We start from the raw sequence: 19251 nt of genomic DNA, 5'->3' as shown, positions 1-19251 counted from the left end.
AGAACCTTAGAAATTACCTACTTTATGAGTGTTGATTATAAAAATTAAATAAAATAAATTAAAAGAGTAAACTTAAGCACCACAGGAATTTTTTAAAACAAAAAATTATTCAATATAATCAATATATGTATGCATTCTCCCTTGAAAGCTGGAAATGAGAATCACCATATTACTTGTCAGACGCATACCCATGCTAAAGAAGCTCCCAGAACTTGTGCACAGCCACATTGGCCTCCACATTTATGGACTGGATTTTAAAGTAATATGGACAACCAGAAGGCATAGACAGGGGTTCTACAATTCTTGCTACATTCAACAATCACATATATAGTTCTCAGATTTATAGGAAAAAACAAATTAGGGACGGAAAATCCCAAGGATTTCGTGAGGACTAGAATAGAAAATGGACAAAGAAAATTTTACTCCGATTAAAATTAAACTGCCTTATGATGATTGAACATTTAAATGCAAATACTCTGCTGTAGTTTTCAGATGTCCTGATCAAATGTGGTGACAATTCTTTCATAATTACGTTCATTTCGATAACGTCTCTTTAAGTATAAGATAATAACAAGGCTTAAATATCATCTTTAATGTTTGGATTTTTCTTTACTAGTTTCATAAAACCTCTCCCACCCACGGAGAAGAACTGGCCGAAGAACGTAGTAGCCCATGCTAATTGCTGTTTAATTTAGATTTTTTAATTTTTTTAAGCTTTGGAATGGTATAAAGAAAATTAAATTAAGAAAATTCAGAGATATCGAAGACCATGAATTTACACATTCAAACATTATAGCTAGTCTCAAAGTTGGATATATATATATATATATATATATATATATATATATATATATATATATATATATATATCAAAGCATCCATGTACCTAAAAAAGTTTAGATTTTGAGTTAGTTTGACTAAAATATTAATATTACAAGAAAAAATAATTTATAAAAAACTTATTAATTATTTAATTTTTAAATCTAATTTAAATTAATTCAATCAATTTGGACAGATCATATTAGGTTATTTGACTTTTTTTTATAAATAATATTTTATTAATAAGTAATTTTGGAAAATTTTGGAAAAACTTAGCCATACGGAATAGATCCCAGTCAACAACCTCCCCAATATCCTTTCTGCCTCTCGATGAGGAGATAAACGCAATTGATCAGACGCTCCATGAATTTGATAGTTGGCATGTTTGATATCGCTATCAGATGCACGAAACACACTCTTGGGTCCACACTTTTCTGATTTCTTCTTCCATTAGTGGCTAATTTAGGATAAAACCCCTAAAGATCCTTAGTCATTCTGGTCTTTCTACGTTTTTTAATTAACCTATTTATCTTCAGTTTGGGTGGGGGAATATCATGATCCCAAATTGAATTGGCAACAGGAAATAAATTGTTAGATTAACTGAAATAAGTATAAGTTCTACCAATGTTTTTCTCAAAAAACGAATCAAACCAAACCATTTAACCAGTTTTACTCACCCTCTTCTACCCAAATTTTGAAATTGCAAATGATGCAGTCAACTTGGACTCACCTAAACATTTGTAAGAGATCCATCAACTTGGTAGATTACACAAGTGTTCACTTTCTCTCCCCTTTACGTGCCATTAAATGACCTACACAATTTAAGTTGCTCTCTCCTCCATTCACCTCTGAACATTCTATTACAAACTCATGTTTCCAAGATTGTTCATATGCAATGATATATATTGTAGGAAAATGGATTTGTTGAACTGTGCACATTGGAAGATCAATTTCCAGGAAATAACTCCACATTCCCAATTCTAAATGCAGAAACGCACGCAAGCTGTTCTATTTAAATGACAAAACAAGGTTGATTTCTCTTTTTTTTTTTTTTTTGATAAGCTGAGAAGTTTTATTAATTGGAAGCCCAGGAAATCTGTATATGGCCCAATCACCACTTAATATTAATTATTTTTTGAAATCTGTAATTATTGTTGGAGAGAAATTCTTGCCCCCTTGTTGGAAGCTTGCTGCAAGCAAGCTGCACTCAGCCATCGTTGAAAATTTTCTGTCCAAACCTGGAAACATATAAGAAGTGAGTCTTTGGACCTACTTTTATATGCATACATGTTGGAAAATTTTTGCTTGTCCATTATGAATTGAAGTTATAAACATGTGAGACTTGTATATGTATTTATTAGTTAGATTTCACCATATATCTTGTATCTTAAATTTATGATAAATCGGTCTAAACAAGAAAAATATATATTAAAAGTTGAATTTAGCCCTTAACCATCCAATAATTTCTGTTACAAATGGAAAGAGGGAGGGAGAGACTATACTACTGTACCCCTTCACATTTATCAACCAATGTTGATTAATATACAACACTAATCATTAAGTACATACAAGAAATATTTATTGAAACAAGAATCAACCAAAGAAAAAAAAAAAAATAGACTTAAACAGGCATTTGATGATTTTGTTCCTGCATCTCGCTATTTCTAATATCTCCAATTGGTCTCTTTAATTTGTCGAACGCATCCACACAAACCCTTTTGAACGTCTCAAATACATCTCCACACAGCCTCTTTAATCTGTGGAATAAATCTTTGGTTACCCTTTTCAATGCAAGAAATGTATCTCCAAATATTTTCTTCAGTTCCTCAAAAGCTTCAAGTAGCAAGTGATAAAACTCTTGGTACGAGTTTCTAGCTATCTCCATAAACGTAAAGAACCATAAGCACAAAAGCAACCTTCCAATGTTGGAGACGAGCATCAACATGAGTAAAACGATGGAAAGAGTGCTGGATAACAGACGGATATGGGCAACTATTCTATGGTGCACAAAGCCACGAGCCCTGAGTTTAATTTCGCTTGACCAGGCTGTGCAGTAGATAATAAGATCAACCATCAATGTGGGTATGATGATACTATGTATTTCGAATGGAGATTCTTCTGAGGATTGATGTTTCACTTGGACACAGGAAGATAGTGTAGCAATCAGACTTAAAATGACTAATTGATCGTTTTCCCTGTCAAAATGAAATCGCTTCGGATAAATATTAGCTCATTTAATTACTTACCAAGCAATTAAATTATAATGAAATTTAATTTAATAAATTTCAGCCAACTTTTACTGAATTAAGGTCTAGCAGATTATGAAAACTGCTTGTGCACGCGATGAGATATCACTACTTTTATTATAAATAAATTCATATTGCAGGTAAAGAATTACGAGACATAATTCAATCCAATGATTGTATCTATCATAATTTTATTCTAACTATTAATTATAATAGATTTTATGTATATCTTATCGAAAATGCATTCATTATCCAATTATTAGAGTTAATAATTATTCAATTAAGACCAGTTAAGATTATGTTTATCAAACATTACAAGTGAGGCTTGTATATAGCAGCTAATTAATTAGGGCTGGGAGCTTGCCATTAAGTTGAGAGTCCATCTCTTAGTGAATGATTTGTAAACTCCTCTATAATACTTTAATGAAGTTAGTGGTATACGCTGGTCTTGGACTGAGAGAGTTATCTTTCACCTAAACTTTTACAGCACAAAAAAAAAAAAAGTGGCCGGGGGGGGGGGGGGGGTGTTGCCGCCTCGGGGGGCGGGGGGTCGGGGAGGTGCGGCTAACACAAAGTTAAGAGCCTATGTCTGGATTATTATTCAGATACATTTAACGTCACTTCTTTCCTTTCTCCTTCCTTTTAATGTAGGTGCTGAGGCTGTGATTATTCCTTGCATTTAGGTTTTCTTATTATAGCATAAAAGTATTGGGGGCTAGTTCAGCTGTTGGTGAGTTCTTTATAGAAAAAGGAAGTTTTTGAAACACTTAGATTTAATTAAGAATTTGATTAATATTTAAATACTCACTGTCGATATATCATCATCTGTTGCTGTCTTTTCCTGCCCATCATCAGGTACGCGAAAGCACCTGCCATGAATGCCTGCTGCTGCTGCTCCACTTGTGGGAGTAACTGCTGCTCAGCTAGTAGAGGTCGGTTCATGTTGAGATCTCTGGTTTCTATTTACTCTTCATTTACTTTCTTTTCCTCTGGTTTCTCTATAGAGGGTTGAGTATAGTTTTTATAGAAATGAGTTCTTTGAATTGAAGAACCATGCACTTCTCTTTAAATTAGGATTTAGGTTTAAATCCTATCTCGGTTCTTACGTACATTTGCTGCCCTTTAACCCTCGTTTCCTACCAACCAAAAACCATGATTAACCAAAAACCTTGGTTTTTCCGATCAAACATTGGTTTCCTAAGATCAAGACTTGTTTTTTACTTTTAATTAGCAACGATATTTTATTAAAGAAAATTAGTCAAGATTTAAAAGAAAAAAAAAATTAGTATGAGACTCGAATCTTTATTTTTTTTCAATTAAATCCTTAACATATTTTTATATATTTTTTAATCGATAATGTCCAAATTAATTTTATATGCATCTAAATTAATTCATTTTTCTTCCCAGTATAGTTTTATTTATTTGACTCAATTAAAACTTAAAATTTCACGATTCTAAAACTCGACTCCTCTTTGTTTTTCTATCAAAATTTTGATATATAATTACATTACAACTAAACCTTAAATATTAAAAATGTCATTAGACCAAATCATCATCGATGAACCATTTCTGTTGTTATTTAAATAGTTATTAATAAAACTAAATTAATTAGAGTGATACTTTCGAATTTTGTCTCGTCAGGAAAAAAAAAATGAACAAAAGATTTTTTATTTAACAAAGCATTTAATGGAAATTTTGATTGCACATTTTTAAAAAATAGAGATCCATTCGATAAGTGCCGCAAATTTAAAGAGTAAATTCAAACATATTTCTATTGAATTATTGAGATTCTTTCCATTTTTTTCATAAATAATTTTTATGGAAAAGCTTTTAAGGGATAGAAGAATGTTTTAGTCTCACTCATCTTAATAATTTATCAAATGTTAGAGATCCATAAGGCCCAAAATGTTTAGAAACTTGTTCACATAACTTATAAAAGAATACACAAATGGGTTGATTTTATATCCAACCCAAAATAATTTATGAGTACTTTTTATTTATATATTTGCCACTCAGATAATCTCTTTTCAATGTAAAAATTTCTTACTTGCATATTTCTAATAATCTCTCACAAGTATAAGTCTTTTTCACATTGCGAATTGCTCTCTTAGAATGAAAGCCTTTTTCTTAACTAAGTATTTATGGCAGTCTACCACTTACTAGCCTACTAAGAGTCTTCTTGCTACTTCATTCACATAAAAGGGAACTACGAAAATCACTGACCATTGTCTCTAAACTTACCCTTATCGAATTTTCCGGTACTACTTATTAGAGATCCATTGAACTCAAAACACTTAAAGAGAATTTTTCTTGATGGAACTTGTAAAACAATACTTATGAATTTATTCAATAAAAAACACTCATGGATTCTTCATATTTTCTTTGTGTGAGACAAAAGAGACAAAGAAAATATAAGATAAAGAAACTTATATATATATATCACTTCGATTTGTTTAGCTCGAAACAAAATCTTGAAGATAATAACTAAGAGCTACTTTAAATAAAACAATTTAAATAGAAGACAAATATGTGTGTGTACTAGCGTAAATAAGCAAAGTGGTGAGTCCTAAAAGTTCCCGGTAGCTTCTGTAATAAAAGCCAAGACAGATTTAAGAAAAAGAATGGGATCATGGCGTCATGAGCTATAACCCATATATAGCCCCAAAATAGGCAGAAGAGTCATACCACTAATATCACACCACTATGAATTAAAATTCAAAAAGATATTTGAAGAATAATTATAAGAAAAAAATTTTTTTTCCAATTAATGCAATTAGACCTAAATATAAGCACATTTCAAAATAATCTATCTTTTGTGTATTGATGTAAAAATCAAATAAAATAAAGGATAAAAAAAATTATTCAACACAATGTTCAGAATGTTGATCATGATGGGTTTCACGTGATATTTATCATGATTAACAATAGAATTATATTGATTGTACTTATAAAGTTACACTGAATAAAATTCTCAAAGAAAGCTGGTTTGGTAAATGTTTGATTCCTTAGTCGAAATCAGAATCACCATATTACTTACCAGACGCAAATATAGCTACGCTAAACCTGCTCCCAGAACTTGTGCACCAAATTGGTTCTATGGATAAGATTTTAGGGTAAAAAGGACGAAGAAAATCTTGCATGAGAAGACCAAGTCATCTAAAGGCTCTAAGTTAACCTGAGAGAGAGAGAAATCTTGAAGCAGATTCAGCATTTAAATACTAAGCATACAGCAACTTCTAGCAACTACCCTGCTGTAGTTTTCAGGTTTGCTGTTCGTGGTAACCAAAGAAAAAACAAGCAGGATTTTGATTTTTAGTGAAAGCCCGAACACGTAGGAATGCAACTAGTTTTCCCTAGAACACAACGCCGGGATTTGACGATTTGAAAGGATTTCTTTAGACCAGAATAAAAAATGTGGCGCATAGAATTTCAAAGTAATGTAACTTTGATGATTTCGATGATTTTTAAGTTGGCTATGATTTCAATGATCAAATTATCATCTTTTAATGTATGGATTTTTCCTTATAAACCGAGTCTTGCTGAACTGTGAATTCCCAAATGAGTACGTAATTTCACAAAATCCTCTCCATGTGGTACCGGTCAGAGTGATCTAAATTTTATACAGGTGAAAAAAAGCATGTAGAATAAACATTTAAATGTACGAAAGTGTACAGATTGGTGGTTATTATTTTAACATATTTCAAAGCTATTCATTTGTCGTTATTATAAAAAAAATAATTAATTTATAAGTGAAATTACCATCATTTTTAAAAAAAATTATTTATAAATGTATTTAAAATTTATTAAAAAATAAAATATAATAAAATTTTAAAAATTAAATAAAAGTAACATGTAAAATATTCTTTCAGAAAGTATTAGTCTATGGGTTTGGACAATAAAATACAATTGAACTAGTAACTATTTGTTGCTGTGAATATTTTCTGAAAAAAGAAAGATACCATCAATGTAGATAAAGATACTGTTTAGAATGAGTTCAAAAATACAGATCATAATTTTTTGGAATAGTGAGGGAGTCTAAAAATATTATATATAAATAAGTAAACTTATTTTTAAAGTTTATAAATTAATTTAAATAAGTTATGATAAACCCCCATGTCGGGCAAAATATATATAAAATGTAATAATAATATTGATTAATTATAATGATTACAATAACATCTTTTTCTATCCAGACCACTACTCGTAAAAGGTCGATCATAACAATATGATACATATATAATGACAAATTAAAAATAATTGAATATATTTTTTAATTTAATTCCAATAATTACCACCAAACAGATTCTTGGAACATACAATTATAAATTTTTTAATATGATTTTACCGCCTTCAGTGCTGTTATTTGTAAGAGTGCCATCAACTTGGTAGATTATGCAAGTGTTCAATTTCTCTCCCTCTCATGTGCAACAAATGAACTACACAGTTTAAGTTGCTCTCCTACAACTCTTCACTCTGACCTCAAATCAAATGTTTTTTTAGCCTAAAGATTCTATAACAAACTCATCATCCCAATATTATTCATATGCAATGAAATCAGAGGATGCAAATTTAGATGAACAAAGACATTGCCACATGAAATGGGAGATTTCTAGATGTTTATTTGTCAGCAAATGAAATCAAAATCTGAAATTGTTTGTTCTGAAATTTGTAGGAAAATGGATTTCTTGAACTGTGCACATTGGAAATTGGAAGATCAAATTCCAGGAAATAACTAGCTTCTATTTAAATTTCAAAACAAGGTTCATTTCTCATATAGGTAAAAGCATTTGGAAACTAAAATAATGCTAGCTGATGCAGATTTAGATGTTACCCAACTTACAAGTTCTCTTTTTTTTTTTTTTTCCATTTCCTAATTTCTCATTTTAATAAAAAAGAACTGGAAATAAAACAAAATCCCTCAAACAAAAGAAACCAAATACCCATCCATCCTATTCACAAATTTCCATTAATGGTATAGTCTATAGATACCTCAGGGGCCAGACAACTTGGCAGCCAGGGTCCCTTGTCACTTCGACTCTTCCCAATTGAACTTGTAAAAACCACCAGCCCCAGAAAAGAACCCAAAAATATTTGCCAATGATAAACTCTTCCATATCACTCAACTCCTTTAGATTTCCACCTAATTCTAGCATATGTCGTTCACCATATACAGAAGATCGATAATCTAATGAGCAAGAGAATTTACTGGATTTGTAACAGCCGCAGCGTGAAAACATTCCATGCAGTCAGGATTCAGACATTTCAATGGAATTCGACACACTTATATTCCGAACATTTGAACAAAGGAAAATATGCATCGTTCGAATAAGTGGTACCCGAATTCCCATCAGGTTTTAGGCTCTGTTCGGACATAGGTGAGACTCCTGGCAGTAGGGGACACAAGACTGTTCGCTGAGACTGGAGCCCCACTCTCAGCTGGGGTGCCTTGAGCATCTCGCTTCCACTGCAAACTTCTGGCACCAAGTTTCATGGGAACTCGAGGCCTAAATGCACCAGGAATACCTCTAGCAAAAGGAACTCTGGTAAACCTAGTAGTAGCATATTGAGAGCCACGGAAAATACGGGCCATGTCATGATGGGAGTTGCTTCTTGGTGAGCAGAGCTTCTCTTAACAACCTGCAAGAGCGAAAAAGCTTAGAGAATCCATGACATATCTTAGAAGCAATGAATCATCAAGCAGCATTTCACGATCCATATATGTATAAATATATCTGCCATTTTAACACCCTAACTTGTAATCTTCAAATTACAGAGAGTGTCAACACAATGCAAAATACACAAACCCTTGTTATCCATGTAAACTTTAAACTGATCTTGTATTCTATTATCCAGCTTGTTATATATGTCCGTAACAGGACACAAGATGTACATGATATAATTACATCTCAACCAATTATATCAATATTTAAGGTCAAACAAGCTAAAATATATAGAACCTGCAACTTCCCTTGATAGTTGACATAGTGATTTTAAGAATTACACCAATATTTCAAGACTCCCAAGAAACTACTCAAGTTTTAGCATAAACCAAGGACAGCCACTACACTTCTAGCAGTGGTCCATAAAATCATTATCAAACTAATTTTTTTCATGTCATGCCCCTGAAAGTAACCGCACATAACACACCTACATATACAGGGAGAGAGAGACAAGGAAAAAAAAAGTAAAAAACTTTTATGACAACACAGTAATAAACTATTCAGTCACAGCCTATTAAACTATCTTACAGCCAAAATGCAAGCAATCAATTAATTATTACCAGTTTTTAGCAACTTCAGCTATCTACCTAACCATTTAAGATATTTTATTACAAAAAAAAAAAAGGCACAACACCCTCCCTCAACTGAAAGACAAATCCATACATGCAACAAGCACAATAATCGAGTACAACTAAGAGAAGCAGTAGAGAGAGAGGGGGAGGGGGGGATACCATTACTATTAGCTAATTAAGCCACCAGAATATATGTTTCCTACCTTGAGAATCCGTGACATAAAGGAAGTACCATCAAGAGATAATGCATTGTCTGCCGCCTCTTTTCGCATAAATTCTACATAAGCTGACCTGTGCAACAATAGATAGTGAAAAAAAAATGGCAAAATACATGAAAAAGCAGAGCATAATAGTATCTGAACAACTTACCCCTTTGGCTGCCCTGTTGCTGCATCAGTGACTATAACCACTTTGAGCACTTCACCAAACTTATTAAAATGCCGAGAAAGGCTGTCCTTAGTAGCAGCAAAGTGAACCTGTTTGAAATGATGATGAAAATAATGTTGAGAAAGGAGAACAACCATTGCAAAAATATAGGTAAACATGTATAGGACATTACATTGCTAACAAAAATGGTTCGAGAATCAGCATCCTCTAATGGACGACTAATAGCATATGAACCTGCAACATAATCCAAAACAAACCCTGCTAAGTTTCAAGATATCAGAGGCATAGAAAAGGGTGGCAAATGCAAAAAAGAACAGAAATTATCACACCATTAAAGAATTGAAAATAAATCATCAACAAGACAAGCAAAAGATGGAAGCAAATAACTAAAGAAGTTGCAATGAATTACTGGTGCTATTTTCAGTTTTTTTTTTTTTAAACCACCAGAGCCACTTGGAAGCATCTTCAGAACTCACCAGGTACAGTTTGCAGTGTCTTCTGAAATTCTTTCTGCATATCAGCAACAGGTTTCGCCTGTTTAACATCATCCCAATAAAAGAAACATCAGAAACCAGTAGAAAGAATGAAGTGCTAAATGACACCATAAGAAAATCGAAAGAATAAAATCTGTAGACATGCAATAAAGACCATCTTACATTTCCATTACCAACCATAACAGGGTAGCCATTCTCCTTCATTACTCGTGATACCAGATTTCTCAGCATCTTCCTCATTCTCCCCAACAGATTTCCAGTTACCCATTTCTGCAACCTCTCTTGATTCCTGATAATGAGGGGGTTTCCAGATATTTAGATTCACAGAAATGTTTGCTGAAGCTTTTGCAGATGAAACAGGTTGGTCTTGATCCTTATTTCGAGTTATTTGCATTATATCATCAGCTTTCTTAGCTACACTGTATTGTACCATGAGTGAATCCTCCCTCATATCTCCACCAGATGTGCCAGTCTCAGAAACATCCATAACGCTCTGGCCTAAAACATTATCATTGTCATAACCTTCATTGTCATACAACGAGTGACCAGCCAACCTGGTTTCACTCTCCATAATTCCAATATTTGCTCTACGTCTTTGATTATAGATCGACAGTCTGCTCAGGAATTTGGTTAAATTCTTCATCATCAACAGCAACATCTCTAATGTCTCTGACTAGTTCAGTAGTATCTGATATATCCATTTCACGACCAAGTCGGTCAAACACACTTTTTGAAGATTTAACTTTTACATCTTTAGCAGCTTCTTGAACAGCTTTAATTACAGTAGCCATTGGATTTGGAACTCTAGCAATTGACTGAATCCTCCTAGGACGATCAATTAATGATGATTCCCCAGTGGATGTAGACACCACAGAACGAAGCCGCTTTAGTGAGGGTTCTTTTACCAGACCAGATGGCCTCAAATTTCCCACAGCATCTCGCACTGCAAATTGAAGAAGTCGTCGAGGAGCATCAATGGTTGCTTGAGAAACTGCCTCCTCTGCCAAGAAGTTTGTGTTTGTCAACATGTAAGAAATTTGGCAAGTAATGGACCAGGTGCAAATCATGGAAAGAAAGAAGAGAAATGAGGACCTAATTTGCAACATCACTTGCAACACTACAGGACAAAAGCCTACCAATAAAGGGCATTAGAAGGGTTATAAACCATGTCTCCGAAAAACAGAAAACAGTACCATATGCATGGTGAAACAACTGCAACCAACTTAGAAAAGACATCAAAAGTTAAAATCCCTCATCAAAGTACTTTACTGTAGTATAGGCATATAGAACATTTACACAATTTCAGGAGAGAACTATTACTCTTGAGACTATCAATTCTTTAACTCAACAGGAAATAGGCTCCTGATCTTATCAATGATAAATTGGGGAAAGAAAAACCTAGGCGTCAAATTTTGAACTGAAAAATTTTTAAAAAAAGCTAGCAGCTAAATTACTAAACCTGAGATTTTCAAGTCCTATTATTCAGTACCATGATCATGCTTCAAAAGATGATGATTTAAGGCATAAAATCAAGCAAGACTGAAACAACATCAATGGGAAAATATCACCATACTCAAGACAGATAAAAGTTACCAATTCCAATAGTGTTGTGTCATTTTCAAGCTCAGACATGCATTTCAAGTGTGATACATAATTGTTAAGCAAATATTCCTTCTAGCATGACTGCCAAGTAGCTTTCTTATACCAGAAACATGTTAAGGCCAGTTTAATGCTCACGACTCACAAGCATCTCATTTCACATAAGTTGAAACAGAAGCTCTATTTAAAAGGACATAAAGAAAGCTGATAATGCTTTAAATTATGATGCCTAAATTTCTGAATCTGAGTTAGATTTATCTTAGCATAATAATGAGAACCTGTTGACTCGAGCCATCTACTGGTAGCTACACAACAGTCACACAACGTCCCACTAAGTCAAGGGCTTTGGTACTCAAAATATCAATAAATTGCAGATTAAAATGAGAAAGCAGGAAGAGTTACAACTGGATTAATAAGAAAGTTCTTTATGACTACACAGACTTTGATCCCAATCTACAATAATCACAAACCTGCAAAAGATAAAATCAAATACATTAAGAGAACTATACAACTCAACTCAACTAAGCCTTTATCTCAAAAATTTGGGGTCGGCTATATGGATTCTCTTTCTCCACTCTAAACGATTTTGGATAAAATTCTTGGAAATGTGTAATGCTTCTGGGTCATGTTGTACTACTCTCCTCCAAGTCAGTTTAGGTCTACCCCTTCTTTTCTTTCTATCATCTAACCTAATGTGCTCTACTTATCTAATCGAGACTCCGCACGCCTATGCTTCACATGACCAAACCATTTCAATCTCCCTTCTCTCAACTTATTCTTAATTAACACCGCTCCTACCTTTTCTCTAATAATCTCGTTACGGATTTTATCTAATCTAATATGGCCACTCATCCACCTTAACATTCTCATCTCCGCAACTCTTATCTTAGACACATACGACTCCTTCAGTGCCCAACACTCACTATCATATAACATGGCCGATCGTATGGCTGTACGGTAAAATTTTTCTTTCAACTTATTGGGAATCTTGCGATTACATAAAAATTCTGTTACACGTCTACACTTCAACTATACGGCTTTAATCCTATGACTAACATACTCCTCACTTCCCCCATCTACTTGAAAGACTGAGCCGAGATATTTAAAGTGATTACTTTGGGACAGTATCACTCCATCCAAACTAACTCCTTCTCTATCACCAGTTCAACCTTCACTGAATTTGCAATGCATGTATTCTGTCTTCGTTCTACTTAACTTAAAGCCCTTTGACTCTAGAGTATTTCTCCAAAGCTCTAGCTTTCTATTGACTCCTTTTCGCGTCTCATCTATCAGAACTATATCATCCACAAACATCATGCGCCAAGGGATACTCTCTTGTTTATGTTTCGTCAATTCATCTAAAACTAATGTAAAAAGGTAAGAGCTTACATTAAGGGAACTATGGAGAAGTAAAAAATGACAAACTCAACTTCATCATATACATCCAACTTATAGCACAAGGTCTCTATTATTCACAAATGTTGACAACTTACAGGGTCATTGGAAAAGAACAAAATAGAGAGTTCTCCTTTGCAGTCAGCTATGACAGTTGCATATAATTTTTCACTTCTAAAAATTCAAATCCTTATTTTGAGAGACAAACAAAAAAAAAGTAGGTGAACAGTTTTACCATCTCATTACATATTTCACTAAAGAATTCAACTAAAGTTTGAAGTTGCTCTAAAATATGCACCACCCAACTAAGATAATAACAAAGTAGTTCAATTTCCACGCCCTGATTCTTAGTGAAACACGGAGAGGAAAAGAAAATAAACCTTCATATGCTGTCGCTCATCCTGCCGACTCCTCTTCTTCTGTTGTGGAGGGCAAGGAGATGGAGATCTTCTTGCATGACTTGATTTGTGATGACTTCTTTCATCCAAATGTCCAATATCAACCTCAGAGCTTCGAAGAGGAGGTGGTTCAGTTGCATCCCTCATTAAGCCTTTCCATTCTCTTTTGTGTCGACTTACGGATAAGTTATCAGACTTCCCTTTCCCAGATTCGGAATCAATATGATGAGATTCATCGCTCCCAGCATGGTCTCCCAGTGTGGGTTTTGTTTGGACTACATCACTTACATAAGTCTCCTGAGGCTGTACATATAAGTCCAAATTTGAAGCCAGGTGATCCCACAACCTGTTCAAATATAAATATTGTCATCATTGATGAGGATAATGTAAACCAAAGTTGCCAGCCATATATTTTTACAACCTCAAATTTCTCATAAAATGGAATAAGAATCAAATTACCAAGATACAAAAGAATCACTATCATCCCCCAGAAAAACATGCAATTCATGCCTAGCTTCTTCTTTACGCCTGCCATTTCTCAGTAAGACAATCACGTATTCCTGCCAATGCCAGAACTTGAAATATTATGATTCCACATCACTTAAAAACTAAAAACATTTTCATTTCAAAGATAAAAGAGATATTCATAAAATCCTCCGCTGAATTACAGAAAACATCACAACAGAAATATAGAGGCATATACATCAACAATCATTCTTGACACCCATTAATACTCAAACAGAATTACAACAACCGAAATGAAATATACACAATAGAAGGACAGTACAATGCATCATTGAGAGCCTGGAGTTGGTTAATAGAACTGACAAAGAAGAATTTTTCAGATTAAAAGACTGCATGATATCAAATGCACTTAATCACCTAAATTTTATCTTTACATCAAATGAAGCAAAATGGGGCCTTCAGTTTATGTGACCAAGCACCAGCAACCACAAAATATCCTTATGAACAATAGAAACAAATTGTAAGTTAATGTACCTCTATAGCTCTCAAATAAACATACTTCAACCAACAAAAGAACAAGAGCAAATTTTGTTTCTTTTATGGAACCGCAGTAAGCATTACCCATATTAAGAAACACGACGTCCTGAATAGTCCACTTAATAGACAAAACAAACTGCTAGATTAAAGCCCCATTTGGCATTGAGGTTCATGGTACAAAAAGGAAAAAGCACTTTTTAAAAAATATATATTATTTTAGATACTGTTGAAAAGAGTAGTTTAAAAAAGTATTGCAGTGTTTTTTACGGCTAAAACATGTCACATTTAATTTTAAATCAATTTTTAATACTTTCTAACTAACATATCTAAGAATGTTTTTTTCCCAACAACAGCTCTAACAGCAATGCCAAATAAACCCTAAATATTCCAGCTAATTAAGCCCATTTTAAATTAACCAATCAACACAGAAGGAAAAGGCTCATCAGCTCAATTAAGGCGTGCCTAGCGCTTAGGGTTCCCCTTACCCTGCCTTTGGTAGAGAGTATTTCCATAACTTGAACCCATAACTTTACAGTAACAAAAATTCAATCTTAACATTGCACCAAGACTGCCCCCAATAAACAGAACTTTTGGTTTTTCCTAAATAGCAACATTTCATCTACAACTACTGTCAGCAACATGTTCCCATATCTTAAAATTCATGTTCAACTGCCATGAGATAAAACAACAGGAGGTACCAAGCCCATCATTTCAATTGTATTTTTCAGCAAAACCTTCAAAATGTTAAGCATCAGTGCCCTATGGATATGGTCCATCAGGTTACTGTTGCCTTGTCCTCTATTGAGATCCATCAATCCAAACCCAAGAACCAAATAGCATTAAAATGCATCAACAAGCTATCAATAATTAAACTCCTCTCCAATGAAAGAGATTTCTGCTATTATTAAATTATAACAGCCTTATTCTCAAACAAGCTTTCCACATGAAAACCCTTGAAAAAAAATATTGAGGTGATTAGACAATAAGGAAGCCACTTCGCAACTGAAATCCTAACTAGATAAACCTCAACAAATCCGCTATCTTGAGCGCACAACTGCACTTCTTCTTGCTGATAGCCAAATACATAAACTCAGATCTCTAAAGCACTCCCAAATTCTTATCTAAAATCACTTCGAAAATAAACATCAATCATTTCAAAAAAATATAAATAATTAAATAAATACAGGGATAGGGCATTTAGGCATGAATGTTATCCTCCTGGCACGTTCAAACTAAGCTCTGAAAAGAATTTCATTCCAAAACCTAACAATGACAGGGACGTATAAAATTTCCCAACAAACCAAACCAATTGAGAAATTGTATTCGATAGTTCAAAGAAATTACACAGCACGCAAAGGCATCAAAGTCCCAACATACAAACAAAGATTTCCACATATGTATATACATATGCATTACCACAAGCGTATCGTCAGTATAATCGCCCATGAACTCCTTGAGCTTATCCTTAACGCTCTCTCTCAACTTATCCGCTCCATCTCCGGTGAAATTAACCTTAAACGTCCGATCCTCAAGTCGATCCACGCTCCCCATCTTTCTCTCTCTCTGGCTTTTCTATCAAACAAAAACCCTAATAAATTACTCTCTTTAAACGCCTTTCCAATCCACGATCCCCAAAATTAAAAGGCAACAGGGACGAGATAGATTTGGAAAGGGCGGCGATAACGCAAGTGGAAGAATGTGAGAAGTTTAGGATTGTGTTTTCTTGAGAAAGTGATGGAAAGAGGGTTGAGAGAGGGAGTTTTGGTTTGGGGGTTTCACACCCCGGGATTTTAATTCAGTAAAGGAAATCAGAATGGATTAAATAAAACCAAACTTTATTCGCCAAAAAAAATAAAATAAAGCAAAACCTAAACATATATTAAAATTATTAAAAAAAAACTTATTTTTATATGGTAAAATTTATAAATTTAATTCAATTATAAAATATAAATTAAATAAATAAAAAAATAATAATTATAAACATATATATAGAGATAGAAGGTCCAAATAGAATGTTGAGGGAATTCGTAGAGGGACACTATTGGTTTATTTTTAATAAATCAAAAGAATTTAATTGAAGCCTATTTATATTTCTTTAAAAATGAAATTATTTTTTATTTTTTAAGTTAAAAATAATTTAATTATTTTACTTTAAATATAAAAATTAATTAAAAATAAATTTAATTAAATTTTATAAAATTTTAATTTTTAATAAAATATTCATTATTATATTATTAAAAAAATACACATTTCTTAATAAAATTATAGTAAATATGAAAATATACTAACATTTATGTATATTAAATGATTCAAGTTTTTTAAATTTAATTTAATTTAAATTAAATTATTCAATTTTATTTTTATGTAATGTGAATTTTAAATAATTTCAATTAATCCAATTTTAGTTTTGGATCAATTCCTAAATGAATATCTAGTCACCACTTTTCTCCATATGAAAAAGAATGTGTTTATATTATAGTCAATTGTGAGGTATCAAATTTAAGTTTTAATAAATTTGGTTAAGGAAAAAAAAATTAGATTATGTAAACTTAAACTTTAGTTTTGAAGATAGCATTAGTAATTGCGTTATTTTTATTCACTTCATTAAATAAATTGTCCGTGTTAATGCAGGTGACTATTAATAATTTTAATTTATATATTTTTTATAATTTTAATATATAAAAATAATGTAATATTGTAAATTTTTATTAATTATTTTAAATTTTATCTATATTACTCTTATCTCTATTTTTTAATAAAATTTTAATAATATAAATAATTAATATCTATTAATAAATAATATATATATAAATATATATAATTAATATATATTAATATATTATAAATTATTTTATACTAATGATTACTTATTATAGTATTAATAAAGTAACTATTAAATAATTTATAACTTACATAAAATAAAAAATATTACGTGATAATATTATAAAAAAAATCATATATTAATCATATTTAAAATATTATAAAAAAAAATACCGGATATATATATATATTTATTAGCATAAGAAACTCAAAACTTAACTATCAAAAAGTGATAGCTCTTACAATGAAACAATCAAATGAGTCCTTAATAATGATTGCCCCTATGTGCAAATTCCCTCATCTTAGAATGATTATGAAACCTCTTTAATGATTAGTTAATTTTTACTTCATTATTCATATGTTTTATTTTATCTTGATTATTGAATTTATCCATGCTACAAATTGCACTTCCCATTTACCATAATCCATTAACTAATTTATAATGAAAATAATATTTTTATTTATTTAACTTTTAAATCCCTTACTCGGAATATTCATGCTAGAAGTATAATTTTTATTTTTTTTTAAATTACAATATATTTTTATAGCATCCAAATTTTACCATTATATTGAAAGTGTATAGGGATGACAACGGGTCAAGTTTTTGTCGGTATTCGATCCGATCGAACCCTAATAAAACAGATTTGGATAATACATAATCGGGTTTATGATGGATTTGAGTTTAAAATTTAATATCCGTAACGGTTTTGGGTTTTATATGTTGGGTATCCATTATCCGAACTCGTTTTATATAAATATTTAATTAAATATAAATATATATATATTTTTTAATAATATTTATAAATTTTTATATATTTTATTTTATATAAATAAAATAGAATTTTTTTTTTGAAATTATTAAATTTTTAAAATATAAATTATTAATAAAAATAATTTTTTATATAGATTATTAATTAAATATATAAAATTAAATAGATTTAAATATTTTTTAAATAATAATAATTAAATTTAAGATAAATTTAAATAATTAAAAATAAATTTTAATTATATTTAAGATAAATTTAAATTTTAAAAATATAAATCAGATTCTAGTAAATTAATTTTTGCTATCTATTATTATCTCTAAACTGTATTTATTTATTTATTTGTTTAATCACATGATAAAGAAATATAAGATTCGTGGAGGTGGAAGAGAAATCAGAAGAGGACATGGAAGCCACAAGCAGTTGCCACGTATTCTTTCTGACTCGCTCACAATACCCAAACAAACCAAATACTACACGTAATCTCGCCACCCCTTTCCTTTAAGAACCAATCACACGCTCCCAATCCCACCCTATTCACATGGTCTGTCTCTCTCTTTTTCTTTTACTTTTTTTTTTATTATTTCAATTAATTAATAATTAATACTAACGTTCAATAGTTAAAGTATTTTTTTAAATTAATAATTTTTAAGAATTAATTGAATAATTGTATTTAGTAAGTATTGTTAAAAATTATTTTATTTAAAATTTATTGAAAATAATTATTTTATAAAAAATAAAAAAAATTCGTTAAATTGTGAAAAACTGAAGTTATTTTATGAAAATTATTCAAAAAAACTGAAAATTTATTTTTTATTTAAACATGCCAATTTTGAAGTGAAGAATTACAAATTAATTTTTTAATTTTAAAATTTTTAACATTAAACAATAATTTTAAAATATTTATTTATAATAAAAAATAATTATATTATTATAAATAAATTAATAACACGTATTATAAAATTTTTAATAGTAAAAAAAGTATTAAACGTATTTTATAATAATTTTTAATTATAAAAGATATCAACAATTTTT

At 31.3% G+C, this 19251-nt stretch overlaps 1 protein-coding gene and 1 pseudogene across 1 annotated transcript; both read right to left on the bottom strand.

Moving 5' to 3' along the window:
• Positions 1-7784: 7784 nt before the first annotated feature.
• On the bottom strand, positions 7785-11320 carry LOC131172660 (uncharacterized; annotated as a pseudogene).
• A 2244-nt stretch (positions 11321-13564) lies between these two features.
• Positions 13565-16456, bottom strand: LOC131172661 (uncharacterized). The gene is made up of 3 exons (XM_058134108.1): positions 16049-16456; positions 14090-14190; positions 13565-13976 (listed from the first exon to the last, which is right to left on the bottom strand). Exons 1-3 carry the CDS (start codon positions 16181-16183, stop codon positions 13580-13582), a joined length of 633 nt encoding a protein of 210 aa, XP_057990091.1. The 5' UTR covers positions 16184-16456; the 3' UTR covers positions 13565-13579.
• Between the last annotated feature and the right edge of the window lie 2795 nt (positions 16457-19251).

The sequence above is a fragment of the Hevea brasiliensis genome, chromosome 14 (assembly GCF_030052815.1).
Source record: "Hevea brasiliensis isolate MT/VB/25A 57/8 chromosome 14, ASM3005281v1, whole genome shotgun sequence".
In the NCBI taxonomy this organism is placed as follows: Eukaryota; Viridiplantae; Streptophyta; class Magnoliopsida; order Malpighiales; family Euphorbiaceae; genus Hevea; species Hevea brasiliensis.
This window is presented reverse-complemented; position numbering and strand designations above follow the sequence as displayed.

Bases quoted from the DNA above. Each gene is read 5' to 3' on its own strand.
- LOC131172661 (XM_058134108.1), bottom strand. From the start codon at position 16,183: ATGGGGAGCGTGGATCGACTTGAGGATCGGACGTTTAAGGTTAATTTC. The intron at 14,191-16,048 runs GTAATGCATATG...TGGCATTGGCAG, and splicing joins ATACTGACGATACGCTTGTG to GAATACGTGATTGTCTTACT. The intron at 13,977-14,089 runs GTAATTTGATTC...ATATTTGAACAG, and splicing joins AGTGATTCTTTTGTATCTTG to GTTGTGGGATCACCTGGCTT.